At 48.0% G+C, this 21992-nt stretch overlaps 1 protein-coding gene across 1 annotated transcript in view; it reads right to left on the reverse strand.

Annotated features, from left to right (window-relative positions):
* Window positions 1-21992, reverse strand: part of LOC131283045 (protein sickie) — a 190057-nt gene that overhangs the window by 70905 nt on the left and 97160 nt on the right. The window contains exons 5-8 of the mRNA XM_058312605.1: window positions 19986-20122; window positions 18044-18191; window positions 15753-16587; window positions 14632-15710 (exon numbers count right to left, since the gene is read on the reverse strand). Of these exons, the coding sequence (XP_058168588.1) occupies window positions 14632-15710; window positions 15753-16587; window positions 18044-18191; window positions 19986-20122 (2199 nt within the window). The remainder of the gene's footprint in view (window positions 1-14631; window positions 15711-15752; window positions 16588-18043; window positions 18192-19985; window positions 20123-21992) is intronic.

Below are 21992 nucleotides of genomic sequence, written 5' to 3' on the forward strand. Positions count from 1 at the left end.
GATGTTAGCCCGATGTCGATAAACCCTTTTTCCCGGCCGGCCCAACACCACGGCTCGTTTAGCTTCATATTTAATGGGCTTTCGGGGTGGTTTAAACAAAAGTGAGAAAATGTAGACCGTCGTCAGTTGCTTTTGGAAAACTGGACTACCGAACGGCCGAACGGCGAAGGAAAATCGTTCCGTTTTATGAGCCTCTTTGCCGGGCTCGGTTTGTGCGACGAAGTGCGCTTGATCGAAACGAAATCGTCGGTGGAAGGAAGTGTGCGCCTAAATGTAGGCAGTCTGTTGCACATCGCTACGAACTGCGGGAGAAGAAGTATCGCGATTTGGACAAAAATGTACATTCGCTGTCATTTTCCCGGCTCGAGACAGGTCGTTACACATCGCAGATCGTATCGCGGATGAAAGGATGTAAAATGGAAAGTTTATTTTTCCCAACCATAAGCCAGCACAAAAAAACATCAAAAACTCCGCGAGGCGACAATGAGGCTTGAAAATAATTTAAACATCCCAAACAGAATCGTAATGAGAGAGAAGCCATGGAGCTCCCAACATCACGCCATCCTTTCAACCGTCGGCTCGATCGATAAAAAAGGACAGCCTGGCGTTTTGCGATGAATATTTAAAAAAAAAGAAGCGCGACAGTCTGCTATTATTACTGGCATTTTGTAATCCGATGCCGATTGACGACGAGGAACAAGCGAACGCACACTCGTCGGGACGCGTTCGCGGAATGAGAATCTGAATGTGACAGAATATTAATCAGCGCTATTTACATTTGTAAACACGGAAGCGGCGAAAGGCGTATCGCTTGCAGCTGGGATCACACGCAAGTGATGCCCGTAATTTAAAGGATTCCAAGAATGTCATGTATGTTATTTGCATACATTGCCGGGAGGTACACGGCGAGGATTTGCGTACAAACACACACACAGCTGAGTCCTGACTGTGGCTCGTGTCGTGTCCAGAGTTGGTAGAGCCAAACTCGGGAAAGTTTTCTTGTTTGAAATTGATTTACATTGTAATGCTGATATGCGCACAATCGCAGATTTTAATGTACGATTTTCCTTCCTTGAAATATCGTCGACCAGATATCGTCGGAAAAACTGCTTCTTGCTGGTCGTAGGTAAGTGCATGGAAGTTGGCCAGGAAGGAAATGAAAGTGGTTAGTAGAAAACAGTTCCTGAACTTGTGTTTATGGCTCAGCGTGAACGATGATGGCCGGGTTGCCTTAAGCCTCGAAAGAGTTAAGGTGAATTTATTAATGCGGATAATCCTTCATGCGCCTCCTACGGCCTTCAGACCGAGGCATCAGACTGGCTTACTTTTCACTGGCTTCCTTCCCCCGTAGTTGGCGACCTAAAGAAGGCAGCTAGTAGCAAACGAACAGAATCGACCAGACAAACGACGTCGTCGAGGGCAGCTGTTTGTGGAAGGATTAAATCGCCTAGTTACGCGATAAGTAAACATTGGGGCAACTGGTTTGCATTCGGGTCGTTTCGGCTGCCCAAGGCGCTCTCCGTAAACAATTCTTTTAATTAGTCATCCGCGTGACAGGCGACTCATTCGAGTCCGTCGGCATTCATCGCCACCGGACGACGTCTTAATTGAAATTAATGGAGACGCATGGTTGCGCATGGAGCGGTCGGTCTTACTGAAGTACCGGGCGGAGACGCCGCTCTAGAGGCTTTCCCCCCGGCTTGTTTCTTATCGCAATCGACTTCTTCGAATCCCGAAAGAGAGCCCCTCCTTCTCCATCCCCCATGCAATTTCTTCGCGCACAAAACCTCAATGGAATTGTCAGTCTCAAATGGAATTGGTTCCAATTAGGTTGGAAATAATTTAGATTACGTGCTCTGGGCTTCCCAACCCCGATTGCTCTCATCGAGAAGAAATGCTTCTTCGAATTTCTTTTCTTTCCCAACTCGAATCTGGAGCGAGACCGAGGAGCCGGAGTAAGAATCCTGCGCTCTTGAGGACACTCGAGTGCATCAACCACTCACGGAGCAGGTCACTCGGCAAAGTGCATCAGAAGTCTGGCCCGACCATTCGGGAAGTGCATCGAAAGTGTGGCCGCTGAAAAATGCTTCCAAAGTGGGCCGAAGATTTTCCGAGTGTTACAAGTATTGCCATTTCCTAGAACATGCTTTCCGCACTCTTTCAATTTTCGCTTGGCATTTGGCATTGGCGTGTTTCTTTTCCCTACTTCTGTTACTTTTTCTGTCGAAACGAATGCGAAGACACGAAGCGCAGAGAGTGCTCTCTGATTCGACCAATTTATTTTACCATCATCATGCCACACTCGGACAAAGCTAGCCAAGGGCAAACGTCCCAACCGATGCTGGCCAGTTGAAGTGGTTTACAAGTGAAAAGTACTTCAGCTCGTCTGCTTCTCACAGAATGTTTTCGTGTTCGCTAAAAGTTGGTACACGACATTGTGTGATGTAAAATGATTAAAAGTAGAAAGAATGTTTGAGAATAACTAATTTTAATAACCACGACGAGTGTTCAATTTACACTCAAAAAAGAGCAGAACAAGGAACGGAACAATCCAATAACGAATCCAGGAATTTAATTTGATTGCCAATCGTTTGGTGAGAGTTTTTCTGGATTAAATACAACACCCGCACCATTTTTTCATTTTGTTTATGTAGAGTGAAATCCTGCTCGCTGTTACGAGCGTTTATTTCTGGTTTTATTATAGACATCGCCCATCATCCCTTACGTGGTCGTTAATACGAATATCTCGTTCGTTGAAAATGTTCCCAAATCCCGGTGGTAGTCTCGTTGTCGTTGTTCGTGGTAGAGTTTTGCAAGCGTCGTTTGTCGACTTTAATGGATGTTGTGTGGTGAAAGGGACGTAGGTTCCGGCTTTTTGCCATCGGCCATCGATTTGTTGGGAGATACTAAAGTTAAAGTATCTCCTGTTTCAATATTGGATCCTGGGAAGGAGGGAGGGGGAGGCAAACAAAAAACATAAGCTACCCGAATCGATTTTAACGACCCTTTTTACTCAAACAAGGCCACATCGGTAGCGGCGAATATACTCTCTCCCTCAGGTTTGTCTTTTATGGCCTCACCGGGAAGGCAAATGGAAGAGCTGATCGATTTTATAGCATTATGATATTTTGATCCCGTCCTGAAAGGGAACATCCGACGGGTGCGAGCATTTAATCGATACACTTTTCGATGGTTCTCACTCATGCCCGGTGCAACGAGGCGGTGGTGTGAAACCCGACGTATCATTTCGCTGATAACTGGGTGCGCTTTGCAAATGAAATGCACGCGATGAAAATTATCCTTCTCCTATTTTGGACATATTTCACCCGCTCGATTGCACAAAAAAAAAGGACATCTCGATGTGTTTGTCACAACATGAGCACCGAGGGAAAGTTGGGGTGAAAGAATGGCGGGGATTAAATCCAATTAACGACGACACCGAGCGCGACATACCAGCGTCATAAATCATACGGCTCGGGGGATGCCGTCGAGGGCGCAGGATAATAAAGCCACCGCAAACGCCGGCCGAAACCGCAGGAGGCTGTGCAGGACTCGGGTCCGGATAATTCAATAATCCGTTCACGCGTTTCATAAATCATAAGTGCACGTTGTGTTACGGAAGGCGAATGCAACACGCTGGAATGTGAACACACATTCGTCCGGAGGACAGATTTCTTGGGACGAGGGGTTTTCCACCGACACAATTGTGGAACGTAGTTGGAATCCTTTTCCGTTTGGCAATAATGCTTACCATAATTAATCGGTCGACAAGCAGTCATGTGGGAGCTTGTTGTGTTTTAATGTAACCTTTCTTGTCCCGTCCCAATGGAACACCTTTATTCGTTTCACTTTAAAAAAGTAGATAACGTTTGAACAAGTTAAATAACAACCGAAGCCTATCGTTATAAATAGGGTGAAGTGAAGAAATTAAAAGATCCCACAAAATTGCACACGTACTTTCCTCCCTCTTGGCAAGGCTTTACGATCCTAGTCGCACACAAGTGAATACGGGAAAATAGGATAAAAACCGAAAGGATTGCCTCGACGTGACTACCCCAAATCATGGGCCCATAAAATCCTTAAAAAAGGCCGAGGGACTCGCCGGAAGTAGGCCAACCGTGCAGGAACAGCTTTAGTCTTGTGGCTGGGAAATTATCGGGGGTGGATTCCGATGGGATGTGGTCGGAAAGATATTGACCGGGACGGCCCCCCGATATCGGGGCCCACGAAGATAAACGAAGCGGCTGTAGTTGTTTTAAGCTGAGCGCATAATTTCGGCTTGGGGAATTGATACACTGGGTGGGAAATTGATGTACCGGAAGTGAAAGCGGAAGGATTAAGGGGATTGTGTGCGATAATTTTACAACCGGACGCGTGAGGGTGTGTGTGGGTGTGTGTGGTTTTACGAGTCAGACGGAATTCCCAATCCACCGCAGGGCGATGAATTGTGAGTGAGGAAAATTCTGGCATGTAGAACAATCTGCAAAAGCTCACTCCAAAGTGCTAAACGTGCCAACGCTGCCATTTTCAACCGAGCAGTTGAATAGATTCCTGAAACTTCCTCCCAGGATCCTACAATGTATCCAATCAAGCGTGGAAGTGCAAACATTCGGAATACTTGCAATTGGTCCCATTTTCCACGCGCCAATGCTTCCGATCCGTAGCGCATCCATCAAAGTAAAGTCAAAACGTTGTAGAAACCGATTTAAATTTACGAACGAATGAACTCGCTCCGAGCCCGTGGGGAATTTTATTACAACGCTGTAAAAACTATATATCTTCCGGGAACGTTGGCATGCTGCATAAAATTATTCAAAGCCAGTGAATCTTGGCAGCGTTCTAAGGAAAGGCAAGGATGGCTTTAAATATTACGTAACTTTGCCGGCAAGCGTGGCGTGGTTTATATTCCCAACCAAACCCGTCATTTGGAACGAATTTATTTTAAACGGCACTTTTCCCAAGCCCAAGTCAATCCCGGTGTGGTAGCAGTGTGGTGTTTTTATTTTGTTAGAATTTAAATAAATTTACTTCCGCTAGCATGGTTCCATTTTCCAGACAGACCGGGTTCACCTGAATTTTCTCCACCGACCCGACCCCGACAGCGAGACGAGTAAAATATACACCAATTTTATTTACATAGCGTAATTTACCCCACACCGACACCACCCTCGTCCTCGTGGCCGACTTCCGAGGGACGTCAAGGACTCGCAAGGCACACAGAACTTCCGGTGGCACGTTTTCGGTGAAGCAGTTGGATGAACGTGTGAATTTGTAGTCCTTGCCAAACCAAATGACAAAAAAAAGAACCGAGCCGGAGTTGGGTTGCAGTGGATGCAATTAAAATACGACCAGGCCCCCTTCGCTGGAGTTTTATCTCCTATCGCGGGAATGTTTAGTAACGAAACGGGGATTAAGTGAAATGATTTAATCCACCCATTTAAACGGGCACCTTAAATGTCGCAAGTTTCCACGGGTGGCGAAGGTCTGAACTGGAGCCGGAAAAAAGGGCCAAAAGTGGTTGTTCCTCATTAGTGAGTGAGTTTTTCATTAAATCTTACCCCGCGGCGAAACGTACCATTTACACGCTGGCATGCTGCTGCTAATGTTGATTTAAATTCTACGACGGATGCGACGGAAAAATCCGACACCGAAACACCTGTTCACTGGCAGATGAAACTTAGCGCAGGGATTTTCTCCTTCGGTCCTTGGACAACACGGTGTGAGTACGATTTTTCCCGGATCGATTTATTCCCTTACGATGAAAGTTTCGGGGGAAAATTTCTCGATGTTCGATCTTTTTATTTTTCACTTTTGACATGCTTTTACGCTGCTTTACCATCCCCCAAGAACAGTTTTCGCGTAGCTTGGTGGAAGAAAATCACACGCACACCGAAAACGCAGAAAACACACCACGAAATTCCGTTTTTATCTGTTCCGTCGCATCCCTTCTTGACTTTTCTTCCGGTTAGCTCCCATTTGAACGGAAGAAAAACCCGATATGGCGGCGGCTGACATCGATACCGAAACGTCGCGCATTTGAGTGCCGCGGGAGGGGTTGGGAAAACTCGCGAAGAAAAGGCAGCAAAACAAAGCTATAATTCAATTCCGGCGCCCCGAAATGTCGTAAGATTGTTGTTCGCGCTGGTTCGGCCATCAAAAGGACCGACGATGAATGTGTCGTGTTGGTTCGTGGAAAAACAGGCGTCTTCCGTTCTTTCAGCTTAGGTTTTAACGTCGAAAGATATTCCGAGCGTTTTCTTATATTCCTTTGTTTTTGAGCTCCTCCACGAGGTTGTAGATATTGTCCTTCAATTTTCACTTCGCCAATGGAACTATCGCACTTTAAGAGTTTTCCAGGGGGCGTCGTGTGTATCGCTGGTGAACTTTTTCCCCGATAGCAACCCCGAATGTTTCCTCCGGCTCTCGTTCGCCAAGGAGTGGCTCCTCTGGGAGGAAAAAGGCTAGGCTAGGCTTAAGGCAGGACGATGTTCACTGTTCCGGGTGATTTTTGGGTTTGCGATATCGGTGGTTAGGAAAAAGGCAGGTCCTTTCCACGTTGGTGGGTTTCAGTGAAAAGGGAAACAAACGCTAGGGCTAGGAAATGCACCACTTAAAGGGAAACCAGGCGGTTTCCGGGTTTCGATTTGGTCGTTGATTTTTTTTTTCGCGTAGATAGCGCAATCACATCGAAATGGAAAATAATGACACAAGCGGAAGCACTCTGGGCAATTATTGTTGTTGGTCCACTAGACACGCCACGACCTCCCCCGCTACGAGGCACCCCTACGAGGTGGTCTCGCAATCGATTTCGCAGTGGCGCAACCCTTCACTCAAAACAGCTAGAAATTCGCCGATCGTAGCAGTAGGTTTTTCCTTTGTCGGTCAGTTTCCCCCGAATGTGCAGTTTTAGCTAGCGTTCCCCCATTGAACGCTTGTTGTTGTTGCTGCTTGCGTGGTGCATTTCCCCGATGGGAGAGGTTTTCCAGGGGGCCAGCCAGGGAGGAAGGTGAATCATTCTGCTTTCCTTCGTCGGAATCGAACCGGCACTCAGACACATACACTCACTGCGGCACACACACACACAGGCCGACCCCGATCGTGACGGCAAAATGGGAGCACTACAACCGGTGGTTGCTGGCAGGTGGCCAACACACGGCACAAGAATACGGATTGTTTCCACTGACGGCCGGTGAATTTGTGAACGGCTTTTCCGAAACAGATACACACACTGGAAAACGTTTCTTGCGTGAAAAATCCATGTGAAACTCGGAACCGGCCGTGTCTTCTAAGCGAGGGTGGAGTACCTTTTTTTTTTGGCTTTTGCTCGCTTCTCCCGGTCGACCACCGCCTGCCGAAGGACCGACTGACAGACTGCGGAACTGAACCGAAACACTGGCGCGAGGGCTCGAAATATCCTGTCGCCCTGCTTTGCTGTCCGTGCGGACGAGCGACCGACGAGTGACCGCGTGCGCCGGATCCGACGAATCGCAAACATGGCCCCACAAGCGGAACTGTCATCGGAGGAAAAACTGAGCGTGAGTGACTCTCTCTCTCGCTCGAAAAACCCACTTCTCAGAAAACTCTCCAGTTTTGACTTGGGTGTGTATGTTCGTCTGGCCCAAACAGATGATGGCATCGAGCAGGGTAATAAAGGGAGGAGGGGGTGCGAAGGGAAGGACGAAGGATGGAGTGGCGCACCCCGAGGGGTGAACTTCCGATTCGGTGGCACCCAGAGTCGCAGCAGCGAGACATCGATGTCCTTTCCCCCTCACTGGTTTTCCGTGTGTAGCGTATGAAATTCGGATCCCTTTTTCGGCTCGTGTGTGTCGAACAAACGGATACTATGACTCATCGGAGCTGCACTCCGGAAAAAAGGTTGGAAATGGCAACGGAGTGGCTGATAAAAGACGTTCAGAATATTTCATACTTTACGGTTTGAGGCTCTCATTCAAGAAAACTAGTGATTGTAAGCACTAGTGGCACTACCACTACATCTGCTTCCTCTGCCACGGGAACAGGATACTCGGGATCGGGGTCGTAGAAAAAACAGGGAATATGTTGATTGTGCAAAACTAGTGAAACGAGATAAGAGAAGAGAAGACATTCAGGAACAGTAACAAAAGGCCGACCCGAAGAACAAACGGCCAGACAGGCTGGCGTTTGTCATCCTCTATTCCTCCCAACCACCCCAGCTCGTCCCCGAACATTGAACATCGAGAAAAATGGGTGGGAAGTGTGGGGAAGATGGCCATAAAGGACGTCTGGATGATTCGGCCGATGAAGCGCTCGCAAGCAAATACTTTGACCACCAGCGGCGGACGAGGGACAATTTAATTAATTGAATTTGATTTGATTGCCTTTCGGCGGCTTGGAGGTTTGTTGAGTTACGTGCAATCTGAGCGAAGGGTTGCAATTATGGGACGGAGATTTTTTTTTCGCGGTTATGCTGACTATGTGGGCTGGATTAATAGAGATGAAGAGCACGTTGTCGGAACGCGGAACTTTATCGAATTTATTGCACGGAGATTGTGAGGGTACTTGGGATTTTATGGTACCAATGGTTGATGGTGTGTCTTATCTGGCTAATGGACACATCAAAAACCGTGCGAATGTCCGGAGAGAAGATATTGATCCCTACTTACAACCATCGCCCGTCCCCTACGAGAAGAAGCTCGTCCCCAAATAGCATCACCAGAAGGTGTCTTACTTTGCACTTAGCTTCCAATCTTTGGCTCCAAAGCAATACCAAACATCGTCGTCATGCTGTGGCTCTACTCTATTTCTGCAAACGCCCGGTTTGCGTCGGAGGGAAGTAGTCTTTTTGCCACTCCCTAGGGAAAGGTTAGAAGCGGAACGAAATGGAAAGAAACGTTTCCCCTGCAGAAGAAGTGTTGCGCTGCTAGAAAAACCACGGACATCAAAACGGGAAGCAACTGCTGGCCGGGGTTTGTATTGAGATAAAATATTTACCAAACCCAGCGGCAAGACCGTGCGATGACCTCGGCCTCACCTCACGGTGTTTCCTCCTCGTTCAGGAATCGTGGTTTGTTGATACCGATGAAGCTCATCCAAAACCAGATGTTTCAATTTCCCGGCCTTTTCCTTCACCCGCTGGGCCCGGTTCGCAATGACGGAGGCTTTCTGGGGGGGGAAATGAATGAAACCACAACATCGTCCCCCGGCTACCGGGTGTCCCCTGGTCGAGGAAACCGTGTTGATAAGGTGGGAAAATTGTGGTTTAAAGCAAGTAGGATTTGCCACACCGAGGGTAGATGGGAACTCACGAAGGAACTCAAGCGGTTGAGCATGATGCAGCAGGTTCGTTGTCGGGACGGGTTCCTTTTGGGGGAAAATGACGTAAATATGAATCCCTAAAACCTATACCTAGCGCAAAGTGCCCTGCTCAATACCGTTAATTTATTTTACAAAGTTTGTATAGTGGGGGGTGTTTCAAGTGTCGGCATAATGTTGACATACGGCCGTATGCAGATTTATTATCGCACCGAAAATTTAAACTTATACTACATATTTACCCCGCAGCCGGTGGTTTGCCTATGTGAAACGGGTTTGTGCTTGCTAATGAATTACAGATGAAGGTCAATTGCGTCGGTGTGATAAATTACCGTACCGTCGACAATAGGCATATCTGCTTTGAAAATGTCCTGGACAAATTTTTGTAAACGGAAAATATAAAACCGTTGCAATCTTCAAATTTTAAAATGCAAGAAAATACATGTACCTAGCGGCAGCTATTCGAAGTAACCGCCTTGTGCAGCGCGACATCTGTCGGATTTTTATAGAACCACTGCTAGCGCCCTCTAGCCTGAATGTATGCAATTGTACGACACAAATTTGAATTTTCAGTTCTTTTGCGCTTGGCTTCATATTTCCGCTGTTTCAGATTGTTTTAAGCATAAATTGCATAACATAGTGACTTTTTTTACTTGAACAAGTGCCTCTTCCCATTTGCTTAAGAAATGTCAGCGATAGCTGGTTGTAAACAAATCCGAGTTGTACATCATTGTGCTTTTTAAATTGTGAATTTAAACGTTTCATTAATGCGTTATAAATTGTTTCATTACCAATTTTAACAACTGTGATGATAGAAAAGAAAATTTGTAGATACTTCCATCATCCGGGCACCCTTCCGCGATTGTTCCCATAATTCAGCATATCCTGCTCAGATCCCAGGGGAATGAACTACCTTATCTATTGCCAAAGCCACATTTACGCTAATGGTGGCCGAGGGAAGGCTACGCCGAGCCACCGAACGCTCAAATCGGAAAATGATTTACAACCATATCGAATCCCCTCGGAGGAAAGGAACAAATGCAAACCCTCACACCGTGGTGCGTGGTGCCAGACTGAAGGACGACGAGAACTCATTGCAAACAAACTTCTTCTTCCCGACTTTGTGGTCTTTACTTACGCACAGCGGGAAAACCGTGTGATAATGGCCCAGCGGCAATTTGCAACTGTTCTAATGCCATCGGTTTGAAATTCACGCACCATGCGCTCGTCGAGAGGTGTGTCCTGATTTCCCTCGATGCGCTTTATGTTCTTGTACGGATGTGTTTGGGTGCCGTTGCGTTAAAGGACTTGTCCAGGGAAAAGACTGTGCCCGGCAGGCTTCTGGTCTGTCCCACAGGGTGACGTCCTGTCCCGATGCGGACGACGGGATAATTCGGGGTCACAAACGGACACGCGGTCTGCCTTCGGCAAAGACTGGGCACGTGCGCCCAGAGGCAGAGCAAAACGGTTTCGTCGTGCCGCGACAAAAGACTTGCCAAAGTGTGACACAAAGCCAGTCCATCCCCTTGCGTACCAGAAGCGATTCATAAAGAGGCTACCATAGCCGGGAGTTGGTGTTAAATGGACGGGAGCGTTCCCTTTGCGTGATTTACGCTCCCGAGTACTTATCAAAATTTGAGGAACGACACAACAAAGTACAACCACCCTTCTTTTTCTCCCAGAGAGAAGCTATCAAACTTCGCAGACAGCTACCAACGAAACGATTCAAGGTGTATTGAACGAATATTTTGTGGTTTTAAAATAAATACTATTTCACGCTGTCTGGATATTGATGAACTCTTCGGGGGCATTCATTTTTCCCATGAATATTATTAAAACTTTTACCGATCCATTTGTCGTGAGCTGATATTCAATGAACGAGGTGAAACAGGAAATTTCGCTGCATTTTTCGAACCAATACCACCACTTGGAAGAGGACAACGTTGCATTCTTCTGTCCGACGATCGGATCGGAAGCAGGAATTTCGTGAGGAATTTTTCCCATCGTTCGCAATTTCTTCTCAACAGGACACATCGCAACAAAGTTGAAGATATTTTTCCTTCCTATCGCCTTGTCAAACCCCTCTAACTCCCTCGTGTCTGGATCGACTTTCATTTTCCATCCCCTTACCCTACGATTCCTCTATTCGCTGCAGACGACACTGCGTTCGTGCAAAATGCACAGCAGGACAATACGACAAAGTCAACGGAAAACGGAACCCCCTCCGGGGCGATGCTGCCAAATCCGGCGGGATGTCGGCGACGTCTTTGTGTGTGAGTGTGTGGAAAAGTTTTTCAATCGCTTTGATAAACTATCGCCTTCATGTGTCGCGGGAAGCTCCCGCTATCATGTCGCTCATCGGTGGGCGTCGGTGAAAATGACAAGGCAAACTTTGTCTCGCTATCGTAATTTCCGGATCCGGTGTTGTTTCTACGGGATGTTGAAAATGGCCGCGCACGAAGTGCAACAATGCACGGTGGTACGCACACCCGAGCGAGACCACCTGTTGGCGTTGAGGTGTAGCCATAACACCGGGGAAATCACAGGATGGAAGTAAAACAACGACGACGAGGAGCGTGCGGTTTGATAGGAAAAGTTCTAGCAACGGAATTATCGTGTGGGAAACGCGACCGGGAGTTAAAGTACCTTAAACCCGTCACTAATTCCTACATTTTTAGGTAATTGTTTCGAGGAAGCAGTTTTAAGACTGTTGCTAATAACGTGATTCCCGTGTTGAATGGTTATTATCAACCATTTTGAAAGAACGAGTGTAAGACCTCACTTGCGTAAACTCGAAATCTTCTTAGCAGTTACGACGGATTTAACTAGACTTAAGACTTTCCAGTAGGTAGAGAAGTTTGAGGAGTACTAATTTGAAGCGAATGTGAACGATAGCTTAGAAGTCATAATAACGCGAGTGTGTAAGACTTCCAACTGATAAGAATGCGAATTAACTCGAGAGGGAGCCAAACAATGTTATTATACTGGTTATCAGTGTGCTAACAATTTTTATTAAACGCTTAGTTTGAAGACAAGCAATACGAAACGAAGCATCGAACGAAGTGAGAGTCAGTTCTACGTCCGGGAAATAAAAACCCTAGCCAATAAAAGAAGGGCGGTTTAATTTATATTAAACTGTGAAACATTGTTGCCTGCTTCAAATCAAAGCGTAACCGGAAAACAATTCCACACAACAGTTTTGTGTGATCAACACCCGATACGATTGTTTTGCCGAATCGGAGGAAACTAACAAATTGGCAGCTGTCGGAAAGGAGCTTCGGTTTTGTTTGTCCTCTATTACACCCTCAATCTTGTTTTTTTTTCTCCAACCAACAAGCAAGGAATCGTATGCTGTCCATCAACGAATTTAAACACGGTGAAAAGAAGGGAGGAAAAATCCTCCGACAGCATGACAGGGACTAAAAAATCCAATAAACATCCTGTTGGGTTTGCCTGCACAGGATTCACACTACACTTCCTGATATTTTTTATTTATTTGGAAACCTCACGAATGTCCCCTCCCCGCCTGCCTTGACTGTTGCATTGGCATCCGTTTATCCGAATCGATCACTCACCAAATGTCCCCGGGTTTGTTTCGGGTGCCATTATTAAATTTCCTTCCTTTCGCTATCATCTTAACCTTTCATTTCACCCCTTTTTGGTATTTCGTAACGTTGGGTTTTGCTCCTTTTTTTTGTTTTGCCACAAAGGATACAAACAAAATGCCATCCTGCCAGCGGGATGCCTTCCCGTCAAATGCAACGGGTGATATTTATATTCGGACCGTGCTCGGGGGATGGAAGTATTTTGGTTCATTCCATTACCGGTCTGATCGATTGGTCGATTGAAATATCTCCGACAAATGCACGGCCCGGTGACGGAAGCTGACCGCAACAGGATACATAGGTTGCGGTCTCCTTCTAGGTCACTCCAGCTTGTCCCCATTCGGCGAGAACCAAAATATCCCACACCCGAGGGACGTGGAAAAGCACTCACATCTAGAGCCGCACACAAAGTGCAACAATATTACATCATTAAATGGATGTAATTTAATTTCCATGTCTCCAGTGGTGCCCCCATTTTTGCGTAAATCGAGTTTGCGAGTGCACACAAGGAGGGACATCATCAGGAAACCCCGTACAAAGTGAGTGAAAGAGAAAGAGAGGGCAGATTCGCGCCACATCGTGCAAGGATATGTGATTCGGTTCGATTGTTATCCGGTCGTAACAATGAATTTAAACCACCTCCTAGTTGCGATGAGTGAATCGCTTCATCCACGGAACACTTTCGGCACGTTCGAGACTCCCTTTTCCTTCATCCAAATAATGGCCAAGCATAATTATGAGTTATGTGTCCAGACGGTTTAGGTGGATCGTTCCGGGGTCGGGAGAGATGAAAATTAAATAAAACATAAAAGGAAGACGACAGTCGTTTGGGCTGGAACACTTTCGAGGTTATAGTCTGTTTCTAAAGGCATGGCAATCCTCTTCGTCGACGTCACCCTTCTTAGATAATACCCCAAGCCATTGTGTTCCTTTTGGGGTGTTTGTAGTGCGGTATCGATCGATAAACACAGTTTACTTTTGTGTGAGTTTTAACAACGACACAATGCTGCTAGAAATCCCACGATGGGGTTCGCTCCGCTTTGGTTGAGATTAATTTCAAGTGCAAGTAAATTAATTACTCGAACCGGAGACGGTTTTGCGCACCCCGAAATATAGAAGTGCTGCACAACAAACACTATTGCGGCATCATTTCGGCTCTTTTAATTGCCCATAAAAATTGTTCAACTGAAACAAACACTTCCCGTGCGCCCGGAACAAAGCCTCAATACGACACCGAACCATCACAACCGTAAACCGCCATTAAACAACTTGCTCCCCGTTTTTTGGTGGGGAGAAAACTAAATCCTTCCCCGTGCGTTGTTGATTCACACTTGTCAAACCGGGATCGCATTACGGAAAGGTTCAATTATTTTGGGATTTGTCCGGAATGGAACATTTCCCGACGGTATTCGCCCCACGGATAAGGAATCGCTGGCCATCTTTCGGCACTTCCGGGGGGGGATTAGGTCGAGCAAACAGTAGGAATGATGGTGGACAGCAATAACCTACATCCAGGAACGTGGACTATCGTTGGCCGTAGGATTCACTATTAATCGTAACCTCAACCAGGACAACCTTTCACGAAGGGTGCCTCGAAGTATTAAACCACAATCTTCCCGCCGGAACATGCCATTCCGGTTTGTACGGGTAATCTCCCGAAAATTAAGGAATTTCTAATCCGACAACTTCATGCACTGTCATGTTCCGGAGCCCGCGGTTCAAATGAGCTACTCACCGCTCTTCGATGGTCGTCGGGAGTTGGGTCCGGGCGCGCAGCGAGCTGATGTAGGACGCGTGCTGCTGGCGGCCATTGGCGGTCAGCATGCTTACCCCTCCACCACCACCGCCCTCCGAGAGGTAGCCGTTGTCGATATTGTCGGAGTAGCGGGCCGGGATCTTCCGAAGTGCGTCACCATCGCTGCAGTATCCTCCACCCGGGCCACCGTAGTCTTCGCAGTAGTCGGCCGCCATCAGCTGATGGTGATGGTGCTGGACATGCGGATGATGCCCACGGGTACCGCGGGTCGGCAGTGTAACGTGGCTGTTGTAGCCTCGCAGGAGCGGCCTCATCGGAAGCACGGTGATCTGCTTCTCCTCCTGCTCGTAGATCGTCGTCGGGCCGCCCCCCGGGTTGGCAGTGTTGAGGATTTTCGTCGGGACGGTGTTGAACTTGCTGAGGTTGTTGTTGTTATTGTTGTTGAGGTTATGGTTACCGTTGTGGAAGACGTGCCCCGCACCGCCATTCTGTTGTGCCGCCGGACTACCGTTAACGCTGCTACTGTTGAGATTCACATCCGGTTGACCGGCGTAGAGCAGCGGACCGGGACCACCGTTGGCGGGGACGAGCTTCTGCGGGGAATGGATCAGCTGCTCGGATCCCGACTCCGAGCTGGGCCGGTACGCGACCACACTGGACGTTTCGCTCGAGTTCGAGTGCTGCCCCATCGAGGCACCTTGCGTGGAGTTCGAGTGCATACTGTCGGACATGCTGTTGGTTCCGCTGTTCGTGGTCAGCTGTTGCTGCTGCCCCAGCATGGAGTTGTTGTTGCCACTAACACTGATCTGCGGTCCTCCGTTGGCGTTGTTGTTGTTCGGCGGGGAAGCTCCCTTGCACACGGCTCCTTCCTCCTTTAAACCGGACCCTGGAGACAGCAGCTGCGAGGAGGGCTTACTCGTTCCCTTGATGGCAGCCATCGGTTTGGGAATGCCGGTGTTCACTGCAGACTGTTGTTGTTGCTGCTGCTGCATCTGTTGCATCTGTTGCAGCTGGTGTTGTTGCTGCTGCTGTTGGGATTGCACCATGCTTTTCGGGGACTGAATGTGCGACTGTGACACCATCATCATTTGCGAGCCAACCTGCTGCTGCTGCTGCTGCTGCTGAAGCTGGTGGTGCTGGAGTAAACTAGTTTTACTTTCGGATTTGGCGTCCAGTTTTCGCCCGGCGCTACCCACGGAGGCAAGTTTCAGTCGCGCGGCGGAGTCGGTGGCCGCCACCTTCGAAGCCATCGCCGACGCACCAACGGCCGACGCCGCCATCGAGGTCGTCGTCACGTTGGTGGCCATCGGTATTTTCTGCGCCTTCTGCGGCGCGAGCGGAATGTGCGTCTGGACCTGGTGCTGCTGGTGGGGATCCTGCCCTCCCGCGTCCTTGCCGTTACGCTGCTGCAGCTTCTCGGCCTTCGCCGCCGCCTTGGCCGCCTCCTTCGAGCTCGACTTGGACGAAATCAGCTTCGTGGAGGACTTGGACGCGGCGGACGACACCGTCGACGATGACTTCGCCCCCGAGTCGAGCTTCTTCAGGCCGGACTCTTTAATCTTCGCGCCCGGAATGGCCGTCGTCGTCGTCGTCGGGTGGCCATTGTCGAGGCTGAGGCTGGAGTCGCTGCGTTCGCTGCGGGCCGACGAGAAGCCACTGCTCGAGCTGGTGCGCTTCGAGATCTGCGACTTCTGGGCCGCCCGGTCCTGCTTTTCCTTGCTGTTGAACAGCTTGAACTTGTCCAGCATCGAGTGCTTCTGGTGGTTCTGGGCGGGATTGGCCGGAATGTTCGTCACGTTGCCATTCGGCAGCAGCGTGATGGTGTTGTTATTGTTGTTGTGGTGGTTGTTGTGCTGCAGGGTGGCCGCGTTCCCCGTCGCGGCCGAGTACGGGCTGGCAGGAATTTTACAATTGGCCCCTTGTGGCAGGCGTAGGCTAGAAAGGGTAGGAAAGAAACGCAAAATACATAAGTAAGCATAAACGACGATCAACCTCGAAGTCTTGGGATTTAAACCATAAACAAATCCCGATGCAGTGACATCCGTGACGCTATATAGGACCGGGGGAAGGTTAAATTTGGGTGTGAAATTATGCTTCTGAGGCTGATTTATTGACAACCGGCTCGAATAAAAAAGGGAGAGAGAGCGAAAAAAAACACACTCAGTTGGAATTTTGGGAACCCCTTGGAGTCATTGGTATTCGCATGCGGAAGTTACATTCCACGCACATTTCAATTTGGCAATTCGCTCGACCTGGAAATGGCTCGTCGAACCATCGGGGGAATGTTTGGGTAATTGACAGCAGTTGGTGCTCCCACCATGAAGGGAGGTTACTTTTCTTAAAAGACGCGTAACTTACAGGCACGTCCTACGGTCTTGACTTTTGATTTATTTGGGCGCCTGCCCAAAAACCCAAACCGACCCGCCTTACACTCCCGTGGTTCGATGTGAGCTAAAACACTGCAGAAAAAAGGGAAGGCCTTTTTCTTATCCAACGGGGAACCCAAACAACAACAAGCAGACGGACGGATGTGGGGTGGACTTTTGATTTATGCTACAAGTAAGTGTTAATTCGTGTTGGACGCCATGCTGTGCGGGGTTCGATTCGGGGTTCGATTGTCCATATTTGGATGGTGAGGTGCGACGATAATCGGAATAAATTTGCGCGTGTCACTTTTTTGGCAATATGGCTGTGATGGGGTTCACGGGGGTTAATTTCGGTTTTCACGAAATCCTTTCGGGTATGTGGAGCAAATAAGGAATGCAGTTTGCCATCACAATCGTTTAAAGGTATCTTCTCCAAAGGCTTTTTTGAGGTGGAGTAAAGTATTCCGCAAATTCCTCCTCAAACGGATGCATTCTTTATGGAAGTAATAACATAATTATTTATTATTCAAGGAACGGTCTGCACCAAACCGCTTTAGAGTGATTAAAAGGTGAATGCCCGCCAAGCTATGCCGGAAAAATCCACTGCAAACTACAACTGGGTTCTCTTTTCATGCAAAAAACAGTGACAGATTCCTCTTTCAAAACCCATAAACCACATAGGCTAAGCGTTCACCTTTGTCTGCGGCACTATCGCAGGATGAATCAAGAACTTTTTGCCATAGCCGCACTTTCTTTTCCTTTCCCGCGCGGATAAGTAGTTGAGGAAAGTTTCAGTGAGCGTTTTACTTCCGCAAACCCCCAACGCAGTCGTTAACAATCGCGAGCGAGGGAAATAGCCAAAAACAAAGAACCGGGAAAGAATGAAGGTAAAGCTGCTACTGCTACTTTACATTTAACTTTGCTTGTCCCATTTCGCGTAGGATGTTCTGCATTGCCTTTGGAAATTCTGGAGTTAGGATTCTTTTCCCCCGGCCGTTCTACAAACCCGAAGTACGATTGCTTACCTATTGTTTCCTTTCGGGATTTGCGTGATTATCGCGGTACCGTTGTGCTGGGGGCTCCCCGGGCAGCTATTGCCGTCGGATGGCGTACTGTTGGAGACGCCACCGGCACCACCGCCGAGGGTGTGCTTCTGTAGGCCGCCATGTAACCCTGCGGGAAAGGCGAGAGTAAAGTCTGGATGAATTTTTAATTCCACAACCAACCCAGTCCTACCAGTGTCGATGTAACCCAACGATGATGATGATGATGGTGTGAGCGTATGAATTTAAAATCTACAAATAATGAGAAATTGGGTTGGGGTGTTCCTTTTAACCAAGGGTTTTGGCCAACTCCATCTCAACCGGTGGATGAATGTGAGCCACCTCTCAATCTCGTAGAAGGATGCACCACTTTGAGGAGAGGCACTCCTCTGTCGTATTCGGTTACTATGTCTCCCGCCGGTGCTGTGAATTTGTGTCGAAGCGTAAAGGCATTGGGACCTCCGCTTCTGACTCCTAACGCATGCCGACCAAGCGCTTTCCGAGTTGTGATAATTTATTATTCAGCTTAATCCCAGGACCTGCAGGAAGTTGCTTGTGGATGAAACTGTTGGTAAACATTATCGGATATATGACCGACCCGACACCATTCTCCGGCAGGTCTCTGGCCCGGGAGGATAAAGTTTATCTTACGGTAAACCGAACCATCAAAACTGACCCTCAAAGAGCCAGTGGTATGGACTTCAATATCCAGCAGACCGAGAGAGAGAGACGGTCACTCGCTTCGCACCGGTATGAGGACTTGCTTATAATTAATTTATAGGAGATTAAACATGTTGTATACGAGACGCTGGTTTCCGCAGCTCGAATGCGAGTGGAACAGTCTAATTGGACTTCGGTGAGACTTTTATTCTAATATGTACACCAGACACCAAGGGGAGAGGATGTCCCAACCAAATTTCAAACCATCAGACTTCCGTACGCAGTGTGCTATCCAGATAAACGATGAATTTTAATCGAGTTTCATTTTAATTGCCGTTTACGGCAATGCACTCCCTCCAGAGATTGGGGGTTCGTGTACATTCTCGGTCATTCTCGGAGGGGGGACGCGCGTTGTACTATGTTGAGCCGGACTGCACAGGGTCTATTCCATGATGCCGTAGAAAGCTGAAATGTACTTATAACTAGCTCCATGGCTAGCACAAAGAAGGCATTCTACGACCCAGGGTTTCGATCGGGAAAACTCGATTCGATATGCAAATTCGTCCTATGTAAATTTCAAACTCCAATCAGTATGTAATAGCGGCTAAGAAATGCAATCAAGCTTGCACTCATGAGGATGGATTTTGATTTGCAATTCCAACCAATCGGGGAGCACAATATGGTAGACCTTTCTTGGATATAACTGACATCCATAAGAGTTCTCTTTCAGATGGGGGAAGTTGTAACTCCAATAACTTATTTCAATATGATACCGTCGCACTCGAAGGGCGAAGTCCTTTAATTATAACTTTGATTTACAACGATATTCAATTGAATACAAAGATTAATGCTAATGCGACTACCAAGTTTTCCGCATTGAGATCCATTGACCCGCCCAAACATTCAACCCCGAAGTCCCGAAACTTTCTTCAAAACTAAAACACTTTTGGGTCCGAGTCACATTTGGCAAAGAAGCTCGAAACTGTCTTTGATAAAAGTTTTATCACCCGGCTTTCATCTCCGCCACCTTTCCCGAAAAACCCTCCCGGTCTAAACACTGCAAGAGGGTTTCCATCCGGTGGAAAACTAATTAACAACTAACCGTTCTCAATTCCTCCTCTCGTGAGTGGTAATACCAAGCGTTTAGCGTTGAATCGAACATCATCGTTGTCTTCTCTTCATCATCATCATCATCATCATCATCCTCGTCGACGGCGTCATCTTTGGTAGCAAGAGAATAATCTCCGGCAGAGACTTTACTTACCCGTCTGCTGGTTAGGTGTCGGTGGCAGTGGGCGCACTTTATCCGGTGGACATCGTCTCGTGACGAGCACGGTCGCCGGTAGCGGAATCGCTGTGCCGCCATTGACGCCGGCCTTTGCGTACGGGACCGGAAGTTGTCTGGAAGAACAAAACAAAAGAAAAAGCGAGAGACCAAGATAAGCAGGATGAATAAGACAATATTGGGTCATAAGGTTTTTAATGCTTGTCGTAGCTAGTAGCTAAAAGTCAATCATGCTGTCGATCGTCGCACCTGGCGTTTGGAAAAAGGGAAAAACACAGTTTTTGATCTGAACAGAAGAGAGAAAGTGGGATTAAACGGCTGCCATTCCAAATTAATTGGCAATGCTCGGACACTTTCGAGGAGGGAGCTTATGCAAATGCAACCGATTAGAGACGGTCGATAGGCGATGAAGGCAAGTGTCTATGCGTCAGGTTAAGTTGGAAAGCAAATGGATGACCGATCGTTTGGGCCAACCTTCCGACGTGCTTCTTCATGCCTATCTCTCACCCACATTATGAAGACCCTTCTCCTGCACCATCATCATCATCGTGATCGTCGGATGAGGCACCAACAACAACATTTGCATAATTAAATTAGATTCCCGCTACTTGTGGCCTCCCGGCATGTGGCGCAATTGGTTGCGTTTTAACGCAAGAAATGTCTTCGGATGATGTAGTAGGCCATTCGGTGGTGGGTCGGTGGAGAGATTCCATCATTCCGCGGGGTTTCTCCAAGTACCCCACCCCAACATTAAGGCCTGCAAGAAATTGGATTCAGCTGCAGCAGGGAAAAAGGTGTGATAAATTTGACCTATTAACGGGATCTGAAACGCTTGCTGCCGCCTCTGCTGAGAGTGAGGTCGGAGTGGCGTACCACGGGGTTGATGTTTAGCTACCGGGTTTTCGCAAAATGCCAACCTCTCCCCGCCATGGTGCGGTACTTTCGCATGGTTGGATGAGTTTTAGGAGGCTAACCGTGAGGCAGGCACGAACCGAACCGATTGCTAATTCTGGCCCCGAAGTGTTGGTCCAGTTCCAGATGCACTCCACCTCGAACATTGGCTGCACGCGTGCGATGGTAGAATATCAAATGAGTACAACTCCGGTGCTTGTGCCTCTATGTCTTGGAGTTGGAGGGAACGGGTTTCTCGGTCGGTGGGCGTTTCTGGACACAAACAAACCTTTTACCTCATCTTTTCTTCCAGTTAGATCTGCTCGTTGAAAGGCTTCTGGTCTTACCGGGAAAGAGAGATAGAGGGAGGACACACATAAAACGCCGGCAGCTGTTGCACATGCTCAGGCAGACCTCGTGGACCTCGTTGTAGGCTCATCCATATCCCCACCATCAGCAGCAGCATATGCCCGCCACCCGCTAGGGGTCGCAACATGAGCCTTTTGCTGGTACTGTCAACCCGTTGTTTTTAACCCAGCACGCACTAGACTTCCACGAATTGCGATATCCAGCTGCTGCTGCTGACCAGCTCCTGAACGGGGCGAGTATAATTTTCAGTCCAAAGACAACTAAAAACATCCCAACCAGCGCTGGCTCTGAGATAGAGCCAGGACAAGAGTTCATTGACAGAACGGCTAGAACCCGTTCGTTGTTGGAATCATCATCTAACCCCGACAAAACCGAAGCAAATCGTTCCGGTAGCAATTAGTGCCGAACGGCGCAATCGGACGCAGCTTCATACATTATTTATGAATCTCCCGCCACTTGTGGTGATGGCGATGTTTTTTTGTTTCGTTTTAGGTTCAACGCGTAACAAACCGCGACCGAAAGCTCGTTAGACCATGGCAATCGCACAGCTGGTGATATTTTCGTCCGTTGAACGGTTCATGCAAGGGGTTAATGGTGGAGGTGTTTTATTTGCCTGCAATTGTTGGCGGAAATGGCTCTCGTTCAGCTGATAACCGGAACCGAACGGAACTCGGGTCGCTATAAACGAGAACTGCTGCGGGTTCCTATGAGCCGATTTGCTCATTA

The sequence above is a fragment of the Anopheles ziemanni genome, chromosome 2, assembly GCF_943734765.1.
Source record: "Anopheles ziemanni chromosome 2, idAnoZiCoDA_A2_x.2, whole genome shotgun sequence".
In the NCBI taxonomy this organism is placed as follows: Eukaryota; Metazoa; Arthropoda; class Insecta; order Diptera; family Culicidae; genus Anopheles; species Anopheles ziemanni.